The 24832-nt window shown below is 40.1% G+C and overlaps 1 protein-coding gene and 1 non-coding gene across 14 annotated transcripts in view; both read left to right on the forward strand.

Moving 5' to 3' along the window:
• Nucleotides 1-24832, forward strand: part of HELZ (helicase with zinc finger) — a 131840-nt gene that overhangs the window by 86855 nt on the left and 20153 nt on the right. For 12 of the 13 annotated variants that reach the window (XM_059670034.1, XM_059670043.1, XM_059670041.1 and 9 more), the window contains 7 exons: nucleotides 389-440; nucleotides 1442-1632; nucleotides 3886-4093; nucleotides 13453-13532; nucleotides 17728-18295; nucleotides 18681-18921; nucleotides 19772-20288. In XM_059670034.1, the coding sequence (XP_059526017.1) occupies nucleotides 389-440; nucleotides 1442-1632; nucleotides 3886-4093; nucleotides 13453-13532; nucleotides 17728-18295; nucleotides 18681-18921; nucleotides 19772-20288 (1857 nt within the window). The remainder of the gene's footprint in view (nucleotides 1-388; nucleotides 441-1441; nucleotides 1633-3885; nucleotides 4094-13452; nucleotides 13533-17727; nucleotides 18296-18680; nucleotides 18922-19771; nucleotides 20289-24832) is intronic. The other variant, XM_059670042.1, reaches the window with a different exon arrangement.
• Nucleotides 7422-7528, forward strand: LOC132219514 (U6 spliceosomal RNA). The gene has a single exon (XR_009449505.1). It is a non-coding gene; the product is annotated as a U6 spliceosomal RNA (small nuclear RNA).

Genomic DNA, 24832 nt, shown 5'->3' on the forward strand with positions numbered 1-24832 from the left:
CAGAGACCGGCCCCCCACCTTGGTCTGGCGCCCCCGCTCACCTGCTCCACCATCCCACCACGGCCAATGCCCGCCATAGTCTGTGCGTGCCCCCTGGTGGTCAGCGCACGTCATAGTGACCGGTTGTTCTGCCGTTCGGTCTATTTGCATATTAGGGTTTTATATATATAGATTACTATGAAAAAAGAATTTTAGATATCCTTAACTTGGAGCTGAGAACATGTAACACCATGACTTTAATATTTAAAAAAAAAGTTCAGAACAGTTTAATAGTTATTATGAGCTTGTAGTCTTTACATTTTAATTGTTGCTGTATACATGTGATTTGCATAGGAACTGGTATTGTTCTCTAATATTAAATGTGTTTTGTGTTTTTTTTTCCTTAAAGGGGAAAAGCCTCCAACATACCCAGAATGATCATTTCCAGAATGATGGAATTGGTAAGTGGAAACAGCCCTATGAAAACTCACTTTTATGATATGGTATTTACCACAGATTTCATTATTCGAAAGAGAAAGGTGGGAAGAGGGAGACACACACACACACACACACACACACATGGACACACGGACACTTTGGAACTCATTTAACTATTCTATTCATATGTCATTACTTTCTTTCTTCTTTTTTAATCCTCACCCAAGGGAATATTTTTATTGAGAGAGAAATATTTTTAGAAAGAGAGAGAAACATCAGTATGAGAGAGAAATATTGATCAGTTGTCTCCTGTACACATCCCCACCTGTGATCAAACCTACAACCCAGATATGTGCCCTGACTTTTTAGTGTACAGGATGACGCTCCAACCAACTGAGCCACATGGCCAGGGCTCATATGTCATTTCTTATAAGGGGTAATTTTGTAGGTACCAAAGTATATATCCAGAAATAGGAAAAACATTTAAGCCTTCTATGTAACCTAAGTTTTTGGAACATATTTATATCCTACAAATGTTGGGTCATACAGAATTCAAGATAAAGTTTATATCAGTTATTTAAAATGTTGCAGAATTATGCTTTTAAAATAATAATGGTTTATACTTCATTTTGTATGTGGCTTTATTACAATTGCAAGTCAAAACTTTATTCTGAAGACTTGTATATATTTTCCTAGTCTTGGAGGAATGTTTACTGAGAGTGTAGGTGTGCGCATGGTTTTCTCTCTTGAAGGACACATCTCCAGCCTCAGAAGACATTTAAAAATATGCTAGTTTATAAAAGAAATACTTTGCATATCTCAAGCTAATTTTAGGGAATATTTTAAAATGGTTATGTTATGTTTTTTTAATATGCATTACTCTTCCACACTAATAATTCTTTGATTATAAGATATCTCGTGGCAAACTTGGGAAATATATTTTGCTGTTGGATGATTTGAATTATTTTTGTGTAGGTGAATATGTACAGCTAGTGAGTATACCCTTTCTCTATTTTTTTTTCAGTTCAACCCAATCCTTCTGTTCTTATTGGCAATCCTATTAGAGCATATACTCCTCCACCCCCTCTTGGACCTCATCCAAATTTGGGAAAATCTCCAAGCCCTGTCCAGAGAATAGATCCTCACACTGGGACAAGTATTCTTTATGTACCTGCTGTCTATGGAGGGAATGTAGTTATGTCGGTGCCTTTACCTGTAAGTGGATGTTTGAGATACTTTCTATTGAATAAAATAAAATAGGCTTCACTAAAGTAGTGACTGTCCCATATAGTGTCCTACCAGCTTTTTATAAAAACTTTTCAATGCCTGTAAGTTTCTTTTAAAGCAGTTGTTATCTTTAACCTTCTAATTTTTGAAATGACCGAAGAAATGTGAATTTTTGCTTACTAGATTATCAGTGGCTATGAAGAAATCTGTAAATTGGTTATTTTGATTGAGAAGCCTTTGTATTCTTTTAAAATATTTTTACTGGGAAATTGAGCCAAAAGTTAACAGAGCTAGTAAATTGGTCTCTTGTTTTGTAAAGTGATGTTTTTCTTGGATCTTTTGCATTTTATTCTTGTACTAGAGGCCTGGTGCACGAAATTTGTGCATGAGTGGGGACCCTAAGCCTGGCCGGCGATCCGGGCTGGGGTGATCAGGGCCCCAAGGCCCCAGCAGGGTCAGGAGAGGAGGTGATGGTCGCTGGTCTGGGCGCGGAAGGAACAGACGCCTGCCGCTGACACCACCAACGTGTGGTTCCCCACTTCCCCCCTCCTCCTTCCCTCGCCGCTGTGCTGCCACCGCAGCAGGTGGGCGGCAGGCCGATTTGGCGGAAGGATGGGGCATGGGAGGTTGGCCACCGGCCCCGAGGAGGGAGCTGGCCCTCGGCCCCCCTGGGAAAGGGGCCGCATCCACCACCACCGACTCCCAGTTCCTCGTCCCAGCCCGGGGCTGGGGAGAGAGACCATGGGAGGTTGGCCAGCCAGGGAAGGGTGGCTGTGGGAGCGCACTGACTACCATGGGGCAGCTCCTGCATTGAGCATCTGCCCCCTGGTGGTCAGTGCATGTCATAGCGACTGGTCATTCTGGTTGTTCAATCATTATGGTTGCTTAGGCTTTTATATATATAGATAATTCACTAACTCTTCCTAAGAAATATAGTTCTTTGGAGAAGGCAAAGAAGGTTAGATTAGTCTAACTCCCTTGAATCTAAATTTATCAGAGAAATCCACACCTTATGAAATCTTATTGGTACTTAAAAACATTATTAAATCCTTCCTAAGACTCTAATCTTTAGAGAGCTTCCATTTTGTGTAAAACCCCATTTTTATTTCCTTTAACATACTGAATATTTTAATAATTTTGTTAATTTTCTGATATACTAATATTTCCAAATTCAGGAATTTTAGCCTAGAAAACCTTTCTTTCACTTAAGGAAAGTGTTGTAATTTCAGGCAGAGGTGATCATTGCCAAGGATCTTTGGCACCCCTGCCCACACCCCCAAAGTGGAAAAATGTCAAGCTGCAAACATTTCTAGCCATATTGATCATGATCGTTCACAGTCACAGCAGCCAATGAGAAGAACTGTCAGTAAGAAATACGTAATTCATGCCCACTCCCCACAGATTTCAATTTTAGCTGAGTTATTTCTTCCCAGACAGCCTGGCAACATTATACATCATCTGCTTTAAATAGTAAGTCCCTTAGGATTTATATTTCATTTTACTAGGTCAAAGAGGCTTTTATTATATAAGATTTCTCAGAGTCTGCATTTAGCAGTTATAATAAAATAATAGTGAGGTAGCTCAGATGTCATTTGTATTTATCCCTTTTATGTTAATATACAGGGATTATATACATATATACACACACCTAAAGAAAGTTTCTGTTTCTGTATTTAAAGGAAGAGTTGAACTAATCAAAAGCATTGATTAAATTAATGACCTTTTAAAATTTTGCCTATATCATACATGAACATTAAATGATTGGGTTATTTATATTAAGGTGGAATACCTATTTTTTGAGTTGAGACTCCTTAGACTAAATTTTTTCTTAATTTTCCCCCCTGTTCTCTTATTCAGTCTATTAAACACTGTAACAATTCACTTAGGACTTTAAAAGATAATTTTCAGGATAATCTGTGACATGTATACATTCAGATTGAGGGGAAATGATTCAAGATTATAAGATGATTTAATGCTTCAAAAAATAATTACCAATTTTAAGTTCTCAGTTTCTTTCTAACCTGTTAAGTGATATATTTTCCCTTATACACTAAAGATTCAGGGAGCCATTTCAGGCTAGTTGAGATGTAGCAGTAATTCTGTCAATTGTTAGCATTAGCATTGACTGGTTATTCATTTTGATAAAATTAACACCTCTCTGTGTGAGTTTGCTTTTTCCTATAGCAGTTTGCCTTCCAAAATGTATATAAAGAAGTTATTTTGTTTTTTGTGATAACCTAGGTACCATGGACAGGATACCAGGGTAGGTTTGCAGTTGATCCTCGAATCATTACACATCAGGCAGCAATGGCCTACAATATGAACCTCTTACAGACGCATGGACGGGGGTCTCCTCTACCTTATGGCCTTGGGCATCATCCCCCTGTCAGCATAGGGCAGCCACAGAACCCACATCAGGAGAAGGATCAGCATGAGCAACATCGAAATGGTGAGCTGCTTTGCTGGTCTCATGTTCCTAAACTGATGATATGCCAACCTGTATCAACATAGAAAGTTCCTTTAACAGCATGATTGTTAACTTGTTTATAGGTCATAGACCTCTTGGAGAAAAATCTGACATAAAAACTGTGGATTCTCTCTCAAAGATACACAGATATAAAATTTGCTTGTAACCTACCAGCTATGATTGGCATTACTAATTTCCTGAAAAAATATTAAATTTTAATATTTAAAGTATTTCAAATGGTAGTCATTTAATATTGAGACAGAAAGCCCTTATTTGTTAAACATTTTTGTTAGTCCAAGATATTTTTGTTGTATACTAAACATTAACACTACTGTGGCAATAGTTGATTTAAACTAGTTGTTTCTTATTCAAGTCATAGTCTCTTGTCTCCTAGAATTGTAAATAAAGGAAAATTAGCCACCATATATATATATGTTGGTGTTTTTTGTTTTTTTTTAATCCTCACCTGAGGACATTTATTTAATTGATTTAAGAGAGAGGAAGGGAGAGAGAGACATCAGTGTGAGAGAGAAACATCAATCAATTGCCCTCCCATATACCTTCCAGCTGGAGATCGAACCAGAAACCTGAGTATGTGCCCTGACCAGAAATCAAACCCTTTTCCATGTACAGGACGATGCTCAAACTAACAGCCACACCGGCCAGGGCCTACTCTATTTTTTAACATCAGGTTTATTGAGGTATAATTTATATGCAGTAAAATTCACTCTTTTAAAATGTTGATGTGTTCTGACAAAATATACAGAGTTGTTAATCAGGATACAGGATATTCACATGACCTCAAAAAGTTCCTTCATATCCCTTTGCAGTAAGTCTCCTCCAATTCCCAGCCCTGGGCAACCACTAATCTGACTTTTGTCTCTACTTTAGTATATCATAAATAGAGTCATAGGGGAAGTAGTTTTTTTGTGTTTGGCTTTGTTTACTTAGCTCAGTGGTCAGCAAACTGCAGCTGGTGAGCCACATGCGGGTCTTTGGCCCCTTGAGCGTGGCTCTTCCATAAAATACCACGTGCGGGCGCGCATGTACACAGTGTGATTGAAACTTCGTGGCCCATGCGCAGAAGTCGGTATTTGGTGGAAGAGTCGCACTCAAGGGGTCAGAGCGCATGTGGCTCGTGAGCCGCAGTTTGCTGACCACTGACTTAGCCTAATGCATTTGAGATTCATTCATGTTACCTGTGTCAATTGTTTGTTCATTTTTACTGTTGATTAATATTCCACTACATGGATGCATTACAGTATTTTTATCTGTTTGTCAATTGATGGACACCCTAGTTATTTCTAATTTTTGGTTCCTAGGCTGCTATGAACATATGTGTGAACATGTATTTTCATTTCTCTTGGATAAACAAACAGGAGTGAAATGTTATAAGACGTTGCCATACTATTTTCAAATGTGACTGGACCATTTTTCATTTCTACTAGTAATGTATGAGATTTCTAGTCAGCACTTGATATTGTCAGTCTTTTTAACTTTACCCTTGCTAGTGGTTATCTGATAGTATCTGATTGTGGTATTAATTTGCATGTTCCTGATAATTAATGATGTTGAATATTTTTTTATTGGGCTTATTTGATATCTGTATATCTTTAATGAAGCATGTATTCTTAATTTTTGCCCGCATTTTTATTGGTTTGTCTTATTACATCATGAGAATTCTTTATACATTCTGGATACAAATCTTTAATTAAACATATGTTTTGAAATATTTTCTCCCAGGATGTGGCTTGCCTTTTCATTTTCATAACAGTCTAAAATTTTTTGCCTTATTCAAGATCACAAAGATCATCTATTTTTTTCTATAAGTTTCATAGTTTTAGCTGTTACAGTAGGTTCATTTTGAGTTAATTTTTGTATATGGTATGAGGTAAGAATTGAAGTGGTTTTGTTTTGTTTTTGCATATACTAGTAAATATATTCAGTGGTTTCAGCACCATTTGAAAACATTGTCCTTCCATTAAACTAACTTGGTGCCTCTTTTGGAAATCAGTTGACTACATATGTGAAGTCTGTTCTTTTCTATTGATGCACATGTTTGTGTTTATTCCAAATACACTGTCTTGATTACTATAGCTTTATAAGCCTTAAAATCAAGTAGTATAAATCTTCCAATTTTGTTGTTTTTCAAAATTGTCTATTCCAGGTCCTTTGCTTTTCCACATGCATTTTAGAATCAGCTCATGAGTTTCAGAACAGGAAAGCCTGCTGGGATTTTGATTGGGATTGTGTTGAATCTGTAGGTCAATATGGGGGGAATTGATATCTAATCAATATTGAGTATTCTGATATATGAAGAGGACATGTCCCTCTCAAGATCTTTAATCTTTTTCATTTTTTTAAAATATATTTTATTGATCTTTCACAGAGAGGAAGGGAGAGAGATAGAGAGTTAGAAACATCGATGAGAGAGAAACATCGATCAGCTGCCTCCTACACATCTCCCACTGGGGATGTGCCCGCAACCAAGGTACATGCCCTTGACCGGAATCGAACCTGGGACCTTTCAGTCCGCAGGCCGACGCTCTATCCACTGAGCCAAACCGGTTTTGGCTAATCTTTTTCATTTTTTAAAAAATTTTCAGTATACAGCTCTTGCATATATATATTTTTAAGGTGAAAGATTAATACAGGTAATTAATGTTATAATTTTTCTCCTCAGTAGTACAGTGTTATATTTTTATTTCATTTTATTCTGTACACTTTATAATTTCTCTTCAAATTAGATCCATGGATTATTTAGGAAGGCGAGTTTTATTTTTTAATCATTGGAGATTTTCTAAGAATTTTTCTATTATTGACTTCTACTTTAATTTCATTGTGGTAAGAGAACAAATTTTATATGAATCGAATCCTTTTGAATTTACTGAGCTTTGTTTTATGACCCACTGTGTGGTCTATCTTTGTAAATTTTCCCTGTGCACTTGAGAAGAAAGGAGTGCTCTATAAATGTTAATTAGGTCAAATTGGTTGATAGGATTGCTTAAGTCTGCTATATCCTTGCTGATTTTCTACCTACTTAATAAAAACAAAATAAATATTGAGAGAGGAATATTGAAATCTTCAAATATGCCCTAACCAGTTTAGCTCAGTGGATAGAGCGTCGGCTTGTGGACTGAAGGGTCCCAGGTTCGATTCCGGTCAAGGGCACATACCTGGGTTGTGGGCTTGATCCCCAGTAGGGGGCGTACAGTAGGCAGCCTATAAGTGATTCTCTCTCATCATTGATGTTTCTATCTATCTCTCCCTCTCTCTTCCTCTCTGAATTCAATAAAAAAGATATCTTTAAGTGCTTGCTTCAGCAGCACATATACTATAATTGGAATAATACAGAGAAGATTAGCATGGCCCCTGCACAAGGATGACGCACAAATTTTTGAAGCATTCTATATTAAAATATATGTAAATACATATACATACATATATATATACTAGAGGCCAGTGCACAAAAATTTGTGCACTTGGGGGGGGGCGGGGGGGTCCCTCAGCCCGGCCTGTGCCCTCTCGCAGTCTGGGACCCCTCGGGAGATAACGACCTGCTGGCTTAGGCCTGCTCCCGGGTGGCAGAGGGCAGGCCCAATCCCTAGGTGCAGCCTCTGGTTGGGCTCAGAGCAGGGCCGATTGGGGAGTTGGGGTGCCGCCCCCTGTCATGCACAGAGCAGGGCGGATTGGGAGGTTGCGATGCCACCCTCAGTCACGCTCAGGGTAGGGCCGATTGGGGGGTTGGGGCACTGCCCCCTGTCACACTCAGGGCAGGGCCGATGGGGAGGTTGCGGCGCCACCCCCTGTCACGCACAGAGCAGGGTCAATCAGGGGGTTGGGGAGCTCCCCGCTGTCACGCACAGAGCAGGGTCGATCAGGGGGTTGGGGAGCTTCCCCCTGTCACGCACAGAGCAGGGCCCATCAGGGGGTTGAGGAGCTCTCCCCTGTCACTCACAGAGTAGGGCCGATAGGGGAGTTGGGGCACTGTCCCCTGTCACACACAGAGCAGGGCGGATCAGGGGGTTGGGGCGCCGCCACTGTCACACTCAGGGCAGGGCCAATGGGGAGGTATGGCTCTACCCCGTTACAGAGCAGGGCCTGTGGGGTGGGGGGGTTGGGGTGCCGCACCCTGTCACACACAGAGCCGCAGGGTGATCAGGGGGTTGGGGAGCTCCTCCTATCAGGCACAGAGCAGGGCCAATCAGGGGGTTGAGGCGCCTTCCCCTGTTAGGAACAGAGCAGGGCCGATAGAGAGGTTGTGGCCCCGGCCCCTGTCACACACAGAGCCGCAGGGCGATCAGGGGGTTTGGGCACTGCCCCCTGTCGCGCTGATCCCGGTGCCGGGAGGCCTCGCGGCTCCGCTGATCCCAGTGCTGGGAGGCATATTACCCTTTTACTATATAGAATAGAGGCCTGGTACATGGGTGGGGGCTGGCAGGTTTGCCCTGAAGGGTGTCCTGGATCAGGGTGGGGGTCCCCACTGGGATGCCTGGCCAGCCTGGGTGAGGGGATGATGGCTGTTTGCAGCTGGTCACACAGCCTTCAGGGCGGTGGTCCCCACTGGGGTGCCTGGCCAGCCTGGGTGAGGGGATGAGGGCTGTTTTCAGGCTGGGACTGAAGCTCCCAACTGCTCCTTTTTTTCTTTTTATTCTGGGCTAGCTTTAGCTCTGGCTCCACCTCTGAGGCCTCAGCTGCTGAAAGTAGGTATCTGATTTGTTTAGGTTCTATAATCGAAACTCTGTATCAACTCCAGCTCTGAGATCCCTGGCTCGCTGAAAGCAGGTTTCTGGGGTTTTGTTTAGCTTCTATATTTGTTACAATGTTTCTTAAACTTCAGTCTCAGAGGCCAGCAAGGCAGGCGGGGAACGTTGGTTTCCTCCGTCACTGAAGCAAGCACGCCTCATGTTAGTTTCAAGCTGCCTGGCTGCCGGCCGTCATCTTGGCTGGCAGTTAATTTGCATATCTCGCTGATTAGCCAATGGGAAGGGTAGCGGTCATACGCCAATTACCATGTTTCTCTTTTATTAGATAGGATACATACATAATATATATATATATATGTATACATATATATTTACATATATATGTAAATAAAAATAGAAATCTTCAAATATAATTAGTATTTGTCTATTTTTCTTTAAGTTTTGCTTGATGAATTTTGAAATTCTGTTGTTAGGTACATAGACATTTAAAATACCGTGCTTTTAATTAATTAACTAATTTACCGTTACGGAATGATCTTTTTTATCCCTGGTAATATTCTTTGCTCTGAGATCTACTTTGCTTAATATCAATAATTGTTTTAACTATTGTTATTACGGTATGTCATTTATTGATCCTTTAATCTATTAGTGTATTTATATTTCAAATGCATTTCTTTTAGAAAGCATATAGTTGGCTCTTGATTTTTAAAAAAATCCAATATGATAATCTCTTTTTTTTCATTGGATTGTTTAGGCCATTTATACTTACGGTGATTATTAATATAGTTAGGCTTGATTTTTATCATCTTGCTCTATTGATTTTTTTAATTTGTCCAAACTTTTTTTTTTGTTTCCTTTTTTCTTTTACTCTGCTTTCTTTTGGATTGCTTGAATATTTTTATGATTCCCTTTTATCTCCTTCATTGGCTTATTAGCTATAACTATTATTTTAGTATTTTCTTTAGATTTATAGTATACATCTTTATTTTAAATTTTTTTATTAAATCTTTATTGTTCAGATTATTACATTTGTTCCTCTTTTTTCTCCCCATAACTCCCCTCCACCCAGTTCCCACCCCACCCTCCTCCCTCACTCCCCACCCACTGTCATCATCCATAGGTGCACGATTTTTGTCCAGTCTCTTCCCGCATCCCCTACACCCCTTTCCCCCCGAAGAATAGCCAGTCCACTCCCTTTCTATCCCCCTGATTCTATTATAATCACGAATTCATTCTGTTCATCAGATTATTCACTTGATTTTCAGATTCACTTGTTGATAGATGTGTATTTGTTGTTAAAAATTTGTATCTTTACGTTTTTCTTCTTCTTCCTCTTCTTAAAGGATACCTTTCAGCATTTCATATAATACTGGTTTGGTGGTGATGAACTCCTTTAGCTTTTCCTTATCTGTGAAGCTCTTTATCTGACCTTCAATTCTGAATGATAGCTTTGCTGGATAAAGTAATCTTGGTTGTAGGTTCTTGGTATTCATCACTTTGAATATTTCTTGCCACTCCCTTCTGGCCGCAAAGTTTCTGTTGAGAAATCAGCTGACAGTCGTATGGGTACTCCCTTGTAGGTAATTGACTGTCTTTCTCTTGCTGCTTTTAAGAGTCTCTCTTTGTCTTTTGCTCTTGGTGTGGTCCTCTTTGGACTCCTTTTGTTTGGGGTTCTCTGCGCTTCCTGGACCTGTAGGTCTATTTCTTTCACCAGGTGGGGGAAGTTTTCTGTCATTATTTCTTCAAATAGGTTTTCAATATCTTGCTCTCTCTCTTCTTCTGGCACCCCTATAATTCGGATGTTGGTGCGCTTGAAGCTGTCCCAGAGACTCCTTACGCTATCTTCGTATTTTTGGATTCTTTTTTCATTTTGCTTTTCTGGTTGGGTGTTTTTTGCTTCTTTGTATTTCAAATCATTGACTTGATTCTTGCAATCCTTTAGTCTGCTGTTGGGAGTCTGTATAATATTCTTTATTTCAGTCAGTGTATGCTTAATTTCTAGTTGGTTCTTTATCACAACATCGAGGGCCTCATTAGATTCTTGTAGATCTCATTAAGTTTATCGGCAATTTCTAGAAAATTATTGAAAGACCTTAAAAGTGTGGTTTTGAACTCTATATCCAGTAGTTTGCTTTCCTCCATTTCTGTCATTTGTGTCCTTTTTCTTTGTCTCCGCATTTTTTATGCTTCCCTGTGTTGATACAATGGTTTTCTTGGCTAAGTGTCCTCTAGGGCCCAGTGGTTCAGCCTCCCCAATTACCTGAGGAGGACACTCTTTGGTGCACCCCCTTGTGGTCTTTGTGCACAGTCTTGTTGTAGTTAAGCCTTGATTGTTGTAGGTATCACTGGGAGGAATTGGCCTCCAGGCCAATTGGCTGTGAGAATCAGCTGTGTCTGCAGTGGGAGAACTTCTGTGCTGGAGACACCCTTCTGGGGCAAGACTTGCTTCAATGGGGCTTTGGTGCTCACTGAGTCTGCCCCCTGAGTGTGTCCTTTATGTTTCCACGGAGCTGCAAACTGGATGGTCCCACTCTGATCTCTGGGCTTCCTGACTCCTGAATCTCTAGGGAGGTGCTAATCTAGCCTTTGCCTGAGGCTATCCAGCAAAAGCCTCCCTGCAGGGCTTGGGTGGGGCGGGTCCCACAGGATCAACAGGGTGGGGCTAGCAGTTATGGCTGCTCTCAGTCCTGCCCTCAGAGGCTTTGCTTCTCAATGTCGCGGTAATCGCTGCAAGCCCCTCGGAGAGAAAGCTGCCCTCAGGTTCCGACTGCTGCCAGACAGTCCCGCTTCTCCTGTATGAGTCTGGGTCCCTAGAGACTCACCTGGAACTGGAGCTTAGAGTCTGAGACTCCCTCCTGATTGAAAAAGACAACCGTGCCCTCAGCCGCCAGCCCGCTCCGCATGCACCTCCTCCGCACCTTAGTATTTTACTTCTGCACTGCATCTCCTCTGAGTCTCGGTATGCTTTTCTCTTTCCTTCTAGTTGTAGAATTTCCACTCAGCCAGCCTTCCTGTGGTTCTGAGTGATGTCCGTTCCGTCTTTTAGTTGTATTTTTGAAGTGGTTGTGCGAGGCAGCAATCTCCGGTGTTTACCTATGCCGCCATCTTGGTTTCTCTCTATAGTATACATCTTAAACTTACCACAGTCTAGTTTACAATTTATATTTACCACTTCATGTACAGTAAAAGAACCTTACAACATTTCATTTTTTTCTCTTCTTGACTTTATCATATTGTTATAATGCATTTTACTTTTACATATGTTATAAGCTCCAAACATTGTTACTTTTCTTAAAATATCCGTGTACTTTTAAAGAGTTTTTAGTAAGAAAAATAATATTTTACATTACCCATGTAGTTAGCATTTTTGGTAATCTTTACTTTTTTCTATATATTCATGTTTTCATCTGATACAATTTTCCTTCCGCCCAAAGTAATTTTAACATTCCTTGTAGTGCAGGTCTGCTGGTGGTGAAGTTTTTCAGAGAAATCTGAAATCACCCTTATGTTTGTTTTCTGTATGAAATGTGTTTTTTTCCCCTAACTGCTTTTAAGAGTTTCTTTTATACTAGTTTTAGTAATTCGATTATAACACTTCTTGGTATAGTTTTTGTCATGCTTCTTATGTTTGAGGTTTGTTGGGCTTCTTGGATAGTTTACAGTTTTCATCAAGTTTGGAAAGTTTTAACTATTTCTTTAGATTTTTTTTTTTTCTGTCTTAACCTTCTCTCCTCTTCAGAGGAATTCCAACTACCCGTATTTTAGTCTGCTTAAAGTTTCCCCACACTTCACAGGTGCTTTTTCATTAAAAAAAAAATCAATTTCCTTTTTGTATTTTATTTTGCATATTTTGCCTTCAGCTTCACTAATCTTTTCTTCTGCTTGTCTAATCTGCTGCTAATTTCATCCAGTGTGTGTTTCATCTCAGACATTGTAGTTCTTATTTCTTGAAGGTTAGTAGTGATTTATTTTAAAGTTTTGGCCCTATGTTTTTGAACAAGAACCCAAATCAAGGATTCTTTCAGGAATTGAAAATTTCCATCAGTTAATTCTTATATAGTAAAAGCTTTTTACATGCATGAAATGGCATTGTCTATTATAATTGTGATATTTTTAACCTTAATTTTGCTTCCTTCACTTATATTTAGTTCAATATCTATTACTTTTTAAACAGCATACGTACGTTTCAGAATATTTTTACTCAGTTTAGATTTCTTTACTAAATTAGATTGACACGTTATTTAGATTTTGCTTAATTGCATTTATAAATGATCAAATTTTTGAACCTTTATAAATAAGCAAGAATGCCAGGTTTTTTTCTATGTCTAGTTTAAGAAAAATTAGGCTGTAAATACCTGGAGATTGGGCTGTTATCTTTGGAATTATTTGATGTTTTAAGATTATCCTTTTATAAAGCTTTTGCCTTGTCATTGTGGTTTGCTATACTTATAAATTTTCTTTCTTGCAGAGAAACTGCCTCTGAAAATTTAAGAACAAAACTCAAGCAGTAATACAAATTGATAATAATGGCTGAAAAATGTTTAAAGTTTTTCTTTTGTCTAATATTGGGTAGTCATTGGAAATATAACATTCTTACTGGGGACTATTTATAAAAATTTTAAAATATCTTCTTAGGTAAAAGTGATACAAATAATCCTGGACCTGAAATTAATAAGATTCGAACACCAGAGAAAAAGCTTACAGAATCAAAACAGGTATGCTGCCTACATTTAGTGACTGCATTGTTCTAATGGAGTTAGTCTGACTGGTCATCTTGGGATCTTAATGTTTTATAAAAAATTTACCTTTTTATGTGTATTTTTAATGTTATTGTTTCACAGTGGTCTGGTGGGTCATGTTACCCTCTCTCCTTCCATATTTTTTTTTTTTTTTTGGGCTACATTATTAACTTACCAGTATACTTTTCTCAAATTGTGATATCGGTGATAGACTTGAACTTAGAGACTTTCCATGACAAAGTAGTCAGTGAAGACATGGCTAATAGATGTGTCATTAAAAATTGTCTTAAAAAAATAATTCTCAGAATAGGAGAAGCTGTATAGTGAAGAAGAAGGAAAAATTAACTTCCTCAGAGGAAGACTTGATTTTCTCAAGTCACTCACCTTGTTCTCGCCTCAGACCCACTGTATAAATCTTTAACTCTTTACCCATTTTTTCATCTGTGCTTGTGAGCTAGTTAGGGAAAACCAGAGTATTGACTGAATTCGTGCCATCACACATTTATGTTGTCTAACGTTGGGGAACCCGAGGTGCTCTCCCCATTTCTTTTACATGTACCCAGCTTCTTTTGCCCAGTTTTCTCAGCAGCTCTTCTCATGCCTGATTATCTTCCAACTTCTGTTATCCTTTTGGTCAGGAGACGATTTTGCCTTAGACTTCGGTCATCAGGATTTCACCTTGTTAATTTAAAACCTTAAACTTAGCACTTTTCTACATCCTTGAACATCTTTGCTTCCTTATCACCAGGCTTAGAGAAGAAGTTTTCATTAAAACTAATCTCTCTCTTGGTCACCTCACCGACCTTGTTTCCTCTTCTCATTTATCTTTGGATTCTTTTTGGCTACAGGTTCTTCCTTTTCAGTCCGTAAGTAAATTGATCGATAGACTGTTTTTTAAAAAGACACTTTCTTTATCTTCATCTTCTTATAGCTACTACCTAATTTCTCCTTCCTACCTCATCTTTATTTTTATGTTTCTTAACTAGCACAGTCTAGTATCAGGCCTCAACATTTCATCAAAACTGTTGGGTTCGCCGAAACCGGTTTGGCTCAGTGGATAGAGCGTCGGCCTGCGGACTGAAGGGTCCCAGGTTCGATTCCGGTCAAGGGCATGTACCTGGGTTGCGGTCACATCCCCAGTAGGAGATGTGCAGGAGGCGGCTGATAGATGTTTCTCTCTCATCGATGTTTCTAACTCTCTATCTCTCTCCCTTCCTCTCTGTAAAAAATCAATAAAATATATTTAAAAACAACAACAACAACAAAAAAAACTGTTGGGTTCTAAGGGACCAAATGCTATGCACATGCTTCAGTTGTAGTCTTATTTGAGTTATCTTTGGTATTTGGCACTATTTTCTACTTCTTTCATCTTGACCATCTTATTTTCTTTCGGTTTCTGTGACACACATTTTTACTTTTCACAGTTCTTTCTAACATGACCTTCTGTCTCTTTTATAAGTTCTTGTCCACCTCCTTCCCATCTTTTCCTAATCCTTAAGTTGAGGGTTTTCAGGGTTCTGTCACTGCCCCACACCTCTCCTTGCATACTATGGTTTCTTATTATACACTAGTCCATTTCCATGATAATGACTTCCAAATCTGGATCTCCAGCCCCAGCCTTGCTTTGAGCAACTGCTCTCTATAGTCAGTTAATTATGTCTCATAAGTAGCTCTCACTCAGTTTCAACAGCTGGGAGGACTCAGTTCCCCTGGAGGGACTGCAGTGGGAATGAGGCAGCCAGGGAAGTTCCCAATAGAGAAAGAGGGCTGTGGCAGTGAAAGTGGAAGTCATGTGTATTTGGGAGATGAGCAGGGAGAGAACAGGGCATGTTAGGACAGTGTAGCGGTAGTCAAAATCCAGGATAAGAGTTTTAGGTGCTGTCAGAGCAACTGAAGCCAGGATAGCTAAGTGTCTTTTAGGTCCTTGTTTTAAAATTTCCATTATGATCCTTCCCTGTTAGAAGACTAGGCAACCCAATAGACATGTTTTATTTTCTTTCCTACCCTGATGCTTTGTCCTGCAAAGGGGTGGGGGGGAGAGGACTTCCTAGTTCTCCTTGAGTCAGGAACTCACTATTAAGAGGAAAGTGATTGTTTAATTCTGATAATTGTAGACCCAGACTCCTTCAGACCTTACAGTTCTCTATTCTCCTAGCCTTTTGTACTATCATAAAGTAGCACGTCTTGATCTAAATTTCTCTGGCACTGGCCTAGCTTCCTGTCTATGTCAAAGTTAGAAGTGAAGGAGGCAATTAGAACAGCTCTTATCCATAGACAACCTTGACATCTAATCATGGTCTCTCTCGTGCAATCAAAGTGTGCATATCAACAGTCTTTGAAAAAGTACATCCCAGCTGAATGTAGTGTCAGTAATTAAAATAAAAAAATTTATGGGGCAAAATGTTTGTTTATAAAGAACCTTAATCAAGCTCTGAGACATTTGAAAAGCAGGTATTGCAGCAGCTTGGGCCCACTGGGACAGAGTGGTCATCCTGCTCATTTCGTTTTCTAGACAATTTGTGCACACCTAGTAATCTTAAGGAACTTATTGGCCCAATGTAATGGCAGTCCATTAGGGCTAGTGATTAGAGATGAGAGTGCACTTGGGATTGGACTGACACATTGAAACCATCAGTTGCCATAGCTTGCTCACTAGGTGTACCTCAGCTTCAGTTCAGGAACAAGCTAGTTGTTCTGTGTTCTTGGGAGTGGCCAGTTCCATTTCTAACTTGAGAGCCTTTGGTGAGGCAGGTAATTTTCAGTGACTATTTCAACATTGAAACTTGTAAGGACATTGATATACCAAAGGAGCTCATTGAGTGCTTTGTCAGAGATGGAAAACAAAAATTGCTTCTTTCCACCTTATATTTCATTTTTCACGTTGCCACCACTTACAATCAGACTCATGTTTCAGGATGGCTGCATTCCCTAGTTTATTTATAAGCCTTTGGAACTTGTCACAATTTACAGGATTGAAAAAATGTTTATGCCCAGTATTGAATCATTCAAGAGGTCATGTGTAATTGAACTCTTGCATCTTCATTTGTCAAGAAGGGGAAAACTAATACATAAACAAGTGAAGTTCCACCTCTCTGTACACAAAACTTATCATGCTCTTCAAATGTGCCTACTTTTTATCCTCTCTCCACCTTTGTATAAGCTATTACCTTTACCGAGAATGCCCTTACCTCCCTGGAAAATTCCAGCTCTTTATGCAAAATTCAGTAGAATTGCCGTAATCTGTGTAAAGCCACTTTTAATTTTCCAGGCACTAGGATCTCATCATTTCCATTACAGCACTTCTCATTTTATAGTTACGTGTTGGTGTCCTCTACTGGACTCTAAGCCAGGGCTTAGCAAACTTTTTCTGCCAAAGACCAGATAGTAAATCTTCAGGCTTCGTGGGTCATGTTTTCTGTTGCAACTGCTCAGCTCTGCCACTATAGTGAGAAAGCAGCCATAGCCAGCATGTAAATGAATGATCTGTGTTCCAGCAAAACTTACCAAAGTCTGTTGGGCTGGAAATGGCCTGGGGGCCATAGCTGTTTAACCCCTGCTGCTCTAAGCTCTTGTGGGCACAGACTAAATCCTCTTATTGCTGTCTAATCTCCAGCACCAGGTACAATGCCCTTGGAAAGCCCTCAAATATTGTTTCTTGAAAGAATAAATAAATGTCAGTAACTAATGGCAAAAATTGATAACCAAACTGATTATACAAAGGTGATATATAAATTATTTGTTCACTTCACGTTTTTTAAATTAATAGAGGTATGTTTGAAGAAAGAGATATAAAAATAATAAAATCAGAAGGAAAGAACACATTTTAATGATTTATATCCTAAAGAAAGAAATGGTTATCTTCTAAGGAAGAAAGTGTGAAATTAAAAATAATGTTTTTTGAAGGAATTAAAGTGGATATGTTAATAAAATGGCAATATCTCTTCTTATGACTCAGATTTAATATGCTGTTTATCTGTTTCACCTTTCCTAATTTAAAAAATACTTATTCCCTAATTTTATTGTCAGAAAGTGATTGATTGGGTACCCTGTACTCCTGCTATTACTGATAAGAATGTATAATATCCTTAAGATGTGCTAGGGGTGGGGAAAGGAGGAGAGCCACCAGACTTGGATTTTCCGCTGTTAAAAAAGACTTCTCATTTTTTCCTAGATTGATTTGGAATCAAATCCACAGAACAGAAGTCCTGAATCACGTCCTGGTGTTGTTTATCCCAATACCAAATTTCATCGCAAAGATAATCTCAACCCAAGACACATAAACCTTCCCCTTCCTGCTCCCCCTGCACAGTATGCCATCCCCGGTCGCCATTTTCATCCCCTTCCCCAGTTACCAAGAGCACCATTTCCAGTTCCGCAGCAGCATGCCTTGTTAAACCAGCAGCAGAATAATTTGCCCGAACAAGCAAACCAAATGCCACCCCAACCAAATCAGGTAGTCCAGCAGCAGAATCCTTTGAATCAGCTGCCTCCACAGCCACCTCCTCAGCTTTCTCCTGCCTACCAGGCAGGGCCCAACAATGCTTTTTTTAATAATGCAGTTTCTCATCGACCACAGTCCCCTCCTGCAGAGGCTGTGATCCCTGAGCAGCCCCCTCCCATGCTGCAAGAAGGCCACAGTCCCTTGCGAGCCATTGCACAGCCTGGCCCCCTTCTTCCTTCACATCTGAATAACTTCACTGATGAGAACCCCCCAGGATTGCCGATAGGAGAGGCTTTAGGTAAGTTCCCCTGTCACTACCCAATGTGACAAATTCAGAGATTATTTACTTAAAATGACATGTACTTTGCAATATAATGTGGATCAGGTTTGATTCATTTCTTTAAATAATGCCAGCAAAAATCAGTCACTTAGTGTAATAATCAGAATCTAGTTCCAAATGCTATATAACATTAAGCGTCCAGTCAATGGCAGGTTATGTGATTATCATCATCATCATTATGATAACTCTGGTTACTGGCAAATTTAAAAAACATTTGCTTTCTCCAAAGCCCAAACTGTAGCCAATTCTTTGTGGAGAAAATCTGGTTGTAAAAACTCGTGAAAAAAGTTACTGGAAACCCTGAATGCATGAAAACTTAAACTTTTCGCAAATGTTTTTACAGATCGTATGCATGGGAGTGTAGCCCTGGACACATTACGACAGCAGCAAGTGCGGTTACAGCAGTGGAATGAGCATCACGCCTACCTGAGTCAGGGCAGTATTCCATACTCACACCATCAACAGCCTCATCCTCACCTCCAGCATCTTCCTCAGCCGCCCATTGGATTACATCAGTCGCCAGTGAAGGCAGACTGGAAGCTGCCCAGCAGTGCCGAAGGTGAAGCAGAAACAACAGAGTCAAGGTATTTTAGCAACTAAAACCATCCTCAAACATGACCCACCTACTCTTTTCATTCTTGAATGCTATCCTTTTAGCCTTAAGTTGGAATATTGTCCCAAAGAAATTGGATACTGGCCTTCTGGACACATATTACACAGTTCTATTGATTGACCCTGAAATATAGAGAATCAATTTAACTCTGCAAATCTGGGTATGGACAACCTGCTGTGAACTCTAAGCTAACATGGCTCTGTGCTTCGTGGTCTCTTCTGCACTTGGTCTTAGCCGAAAGGCCGAGAAGTGATGTGGGGTCTCTTCTAAAAGAGAAACATACTGTCCTACTCAGTAATTTATTGTTTCTTCTTACTCAGTAATAATACTTACGAAGAATGAATGAAGGTAGAAGTAAATCAGTGGTTAAAAGTTATAAATTTGTTATTAACTTTTTCCTAATAGCACAGAATTCTACCTTCTTTCAACTACAGGTATTTATGAGTTTTCATTACTAACACTAAATTTGTTTTTAGGGCTAGTGTCATGTGAATGCACCAAAGTGTTTCCTAATCCCTTCTGATTAAGGCCCACCATTATGGTGACCTTTTATCACTGCCAGTTATCAAGGGCATGTAGAGACTAGGACAGTTGTTTTTAATACAAAGGGAGAAGAAAGAAATCAGGTACTTGAACATATTTAGTGTCTTTAATTCCACATCTGTCGAGTATTAATGCTTATATTTGAGATTAATTAATGTTCAAGTTATGTGTTATGATTTTGTTTGTAGAAATTGCACACGTAGCTGACTAAGCTCTCCTTAACATGATGGAGCCTTTCTTTTGTTTTCTCCTCCTCACATTTTATCGTCTTCATGTAGGTTTCAGGACTTACTCAGAGAACTGTCCAATCGTGATCAAAGTGAAGCACGGGAACTAGCTGAGATGCCACCACCTCAATCAAGACTTTTGCAGTATAGACAAATTCAGACCAGGAGCCCACCAGCAGTCCCCTCTCCCCCTTCCAGTACAGACCACAGTAGCCATTTTTCTAACTTTAACGACAATAGCAGAGACGTTGAAGTAGCCAACAACCCAGCATTTCCGCAGCGACTACCACCCCAGATATTCAGCTCGCCTTTCTCATTGCCATCTGAACACCTTGCCCCTCCTCCCCTGAAATACCTGGCATCTGATGGAGCATGGACTTTTGCTAACTTACAACAGAATCACCTGATGGGGCCAGGTTTTCCCTATGGCCTACCTCCATTGCCTCACAGGCCACCACAAAACCCTTTTGTACAAATACAGAATCATCAACACGCTATTGGTCAAGAGCCATTTCACTCATTGTCATCTCGAACAGTATCTTCTTCTTCGCTCCCTAGCTTAGAAGAGGTAAATGCCTTTCTTTTCCTTTTTTGGGGGGGCGGGATGGAGGTATGGGTTTTGGGAGGATTAGTTGATTGTGAAAAATATCAATGTTTATTGATTTGATAATAGTGATCTTACTGAATTTAATGGTTTATTAAAGCTGATCTTTTCCTGGAGCTTATTTTAATTCCCACCCCTTACTGGGGTATTTCAGACTTTTTAGAATGTCCATTATTGGTTGAAACACGAAGTCCCTTAGAGTCTTTCCTTGTTGTTTTGAAACATCTGACTGACTTGAGGCTTGCTTAGGCCTGTCTAATCTGGGGAAATGGTTTTTAGTGATTTATCTTTTTGCCTAGGTTACACTTGTTAATTACAAATTTGTTAATTAGAGCGTTCCATAGAGGTTGGCTTTCTCTGCCAGTGGCCAATTCCAAGTTCTGTGCTCTTTCTCCTGTGACTCATCTGGTGGTTTCTTAGACAGAGGCAGTTGACATAAAATCATACTCTGATTCCCTAATGTCAGAATTAGCCATGTTTAACATAGAATTGATTCTGTTAAACTAAGCATTTTAAGGTAAATTGAATTTTTATCTTAAACTATTTAGGTATTTGCAAAGAGCATCACTGATATGAAAAATCTCAGTAATTCCAGGTTATAAAGCTTCCAAAATGGTATAGAGTATAAAAACTTACTGAACTCTATTAACTCTAATAGACATTTTTGTGGATACATTAGTTGTTGTTTGTTTGTTTGTTTTATATAGTGGATAATGCCATCTTATAAATATAGTTTTGTTCTTTCCAAACTGGATGCATTGTATTTCTTTTTCTTGCCTAATCGCCTTGGCCAAAACCTCTATTATAATGTTTAGGGTACATACTTGGCAAAATTAGAGGAAAGCAAGTATATCCAGGGTGAATTTTCCACATTTCCTCTGTTACTGATTTCTAATTTTGTTTGTAGAACATATTTGTATAACTTTAATCTTTTAAAATTTATTGAGACCTGTTTTGTGGCCCAACATACGGTCTGTCCTAGAGAATGTTCAGGTGCCCTGGAGAAGAATGTATATTTTGCTCTTGTTGGGTGGATTGTTCTGTAGATACGTTAGATCTATTTGGTTTATGTTGTTCAGATTTTCAGTTTCCTTTGGACCTCCTGTTAGGTTTTATATCCATTATTGAAAGTAGTGTATTGAAGTCTCCAACTATTATTGTTGAATTTCCTACTTCTTTCAGTTCTATCAATTTATGCTTTATGTATTTTGGGACTCTGCTTTAGGCTTACATATATTTATAATTGCTTGATATTCTTGATGGATTGACTTTCTTTTAAATCTATATATATAAAAGCCTAAGTGACCCTTCAACTGTCCGACCTGTAGCTATGACACGCAATGATCACTAGGGGACAGAGGCTCCACCTGGTAGCTATGATGCGCACTGACCACCAAGGGGCAGACGCTCAATGCAGGAGCTGCCGAGCTGTGGTGACTTGGCAGCTGCGGTTCTCGGGTGATGCACCCAGAACCAGAGAGGAGGGAGCCTGATTCCTGGGTGCGTCACCCGAGAACTGCTCTCTCGCAATCCAGGACCCCTGGGGGATGTCAGAGAGCCGGTTTCGGCCAATTCCGGCAGCCAGGCCAGGCCGAGGGACCCCACCGGTGCACGAATCCATGCATTGGCCTCTAGTCATTTTAAAATGTCCTTTCTCTCACATAACAATTTTTGTCTTCAGGCGTGTTTTTTTCTGATATTTGTATGGCCACCCAGCTCTCTTTGGGTCTTTCAGCATGTGTGTGGTCTTGTGGGTTCCCAGGAATATGTCAGAGCTGTTCAAAGCCCTTATTCCCTAAAGCCCTTACTCCCTCCCCACCCTTTCCTCAAAGCTGTCAGTTAGGCTACTGTTCAGTCCAACTATTACCCATGAACTCAGGCCGCAGCAACTAACATACTCGCTGGTAAATGTCTTCCATATGGTCCCTTTAGCACTGGTTGAATGCTGAGTTGGACAAAATAGGGCAAGTACTTTTTTTGGACTTGTTTTGTTTTTAAAAGCCACCAGACAGGTCAAAACAAATAATTAAAATTATTTGAGAATGAGGCCCCGTTCTGCTCCTCTGGTACTGGTGGCTGACATGCAGTCTTACTTCAAGGCTACTGCTGAGTTGGAGAGCTGGGGGATGGGACTAAGGTAAGGTAATATACCACAAAACTCTCTGTTCTTACTGAAATGTCCTGGTTTTTCTTCATAAAGTGCTCTCCTGGCTGCGGCAAGCTTTAGTTTCCCGAATCCCAAGAAAGCTGATTGTGACAGTTGTGCCATTTTTTTTTTTTTCGTTGCTTTTATGGAGGGCTGCACTTTGGAGTTCTTTACGCCACCATTTTTACTAATTTCACCTGTGATGATGTTTTGACTTAACCTGCCAATGAAGTTCATAACACGTGCCAGAGTTTTTATAAGGTCTTAACCACGTTTTGTACTTTACAAAAAATACTGAATAATGTACTTTAATCATTGACCTATTTAAATGTTCCTTAGTTTTGGGAGCTCCAGTGGCGCAATCGGTTAGCGCGCGGTACTTATAAATGTTCCTTAGTTTTGGAATTCAGTCCTATGTACCCCCGAGCTCTTAACATATTACTGTTTAGCTGTGAGTGTATGAGTAAATACCTTCAATTATCATGGGTTTTTAGAGTGAAATTACTTTTCCAAAAACATTTGGTCACCTTTATTTTGATGCAATGAGATTCACAAATCATGACTAACTTGCAACACTGAAAAATTCCTTGACAAGGAAAATATAATTTTTACCATATTTCAGGTTTTGATGTTTTCAGTGCATTAGGATAACTTTTGTAACTGTTATGTTGTACAAAGTGATTTTGCATGAATCATCTTACAGAATGAATGGTTTATATGCTTGCTGTTTCTTCTAGCCTTTTAAAATAATTTCTTTAACATTAACAATACAGAAAAGTCATATTTTCCTCCCTACTGTGAGTTCTTTCCTTGCTAGAAACTTTGGTAGGTTAATCTTACATAAAATGAAAGCATGTAGATGTTAGCTTAACATTTAACTTGAATGGAGGTGGTCTTTCATATTATGTTTTTTCTTTTTTATAATATTGCAAGTTTCTTTTAACAAATGAAGTACATGGTTAGTATGGAAAATGTAAAAGTTAGAGAAATTATTCCCAATTTTACTATACAAAGCCTGCTACTATAATATTTCACTTTTCAAAAGCATTCATATATATGAAGGTGTGGTTGATTAATGGAGGGGCATTGGGTGTTGAGAAAAGTTGAAACAATTTTTTTCCTAATTGGGGTGCTCAGTGACATCACCCCATGAAATCTTTCTTTCCATAGGTCAAGACTCCCTAAATGGGATCTTGATCCTATTGAACAACATTTTTGCTACTTAAAATTTTTAGAGTATTCTCATTTAGATGCTTAAGGCTTGATCTGTAGGTTTTCATTACCTTCCTCAAATACAGCAAAAGCGCTGACCTTCAGCTGCCTGGATGAGGCTGGGCACGTGTCTGGTAGTAGTGCCTGCAGCCTCTCCCACAGCTGCTGCTTTCCTGGTATGATGGATAAGGGCAAAGGTGCCATCCTTACCTGGGCCATGTTGCAGGCTATTCCATACTCTTTATTATATTACTAGGGGCCCATTGCACAAATTCATAATTCATGCACCTGGAACTGTGGGCTGTGAGGCTGTGGTAGGCACAGGGGCGGGTCTCGGCCCATCCTCCACGCCCCTGCCTGGCCTCTCCTGCTGCAGCCCCTGATCCCCTGTCTGCTGGCAGCCCCGCTCCCGCCACTGCTGCTCCCACGCATTGACAGTGTTGGCTCCACTCGCACCCACTGATGGCGTGGAGCGATTGGGACCAGCAGCAAGAGTGAGTGGGGCCAGTGCAGTCAGTGAGTGCGAGCGGTGGCTGCTGCCCCGATCGCCCCTCAGGAGCAGGGAGAGGTAGAGAAGCCCTCAGGGGTGATTGGGGCCGACAGCCACTGCTTTCACCTGCTGATGGTGCTGAGTGATCAGGACCAGCACCAGGCACCAGCAGCAGGTGCGAGCAGGGCTGGCACTGGCAGTGTGTGTGAGTTGGACTGGTGCCAGCAGCAGGTGTGAGCGCCGGGTGGGACCACGGTGCGCGGGAGCAAAGAATTTTCAGTAACCACCAGAGGCTCGTCCCGCCTTGGTCTGGCACCCCCACTCACCTGCTCCACCATCCTGCCGTGGCCAGCGCCCACCGCCCCCTGGTGGTCAGTGCACATCATAGTAACCAGTTGTTTGGTTGTTTGGTTGTTCCACCGTTTGGTCTATTTGCATATTAGCCTTTTATTATATAGGATTGTGGTCTCACTAAATAGGATAGCAGCTCTCATCAAATACTTAATTCTCTGTAATAGCACTGTATATCATCCTTGCATTTTGACTAAAGACTGTGGAGATGAGGGAGATGAAATGTAAAGAGAAACAATAAAAGTTAGTTCTTGACTTCTGAGCTTCCTCTGGTTCAGTTTCTACTGATTTTGACATGATCCAGGACTT

The sequence above is a fragment of the Myotis daubentonii genome, chromosome 16, assembly GCF_963259705.1.
Source record: "Myotis daubentonii chromosome 16, mMyoDau2.1, whole genome shotgun sequence".
Lineage (NCBI taxonomy): Eukaryota > Metazoa > Chordata > Mammalia > Chiroptera > Vespertilionidae > Myotis > Myotis daubentonii.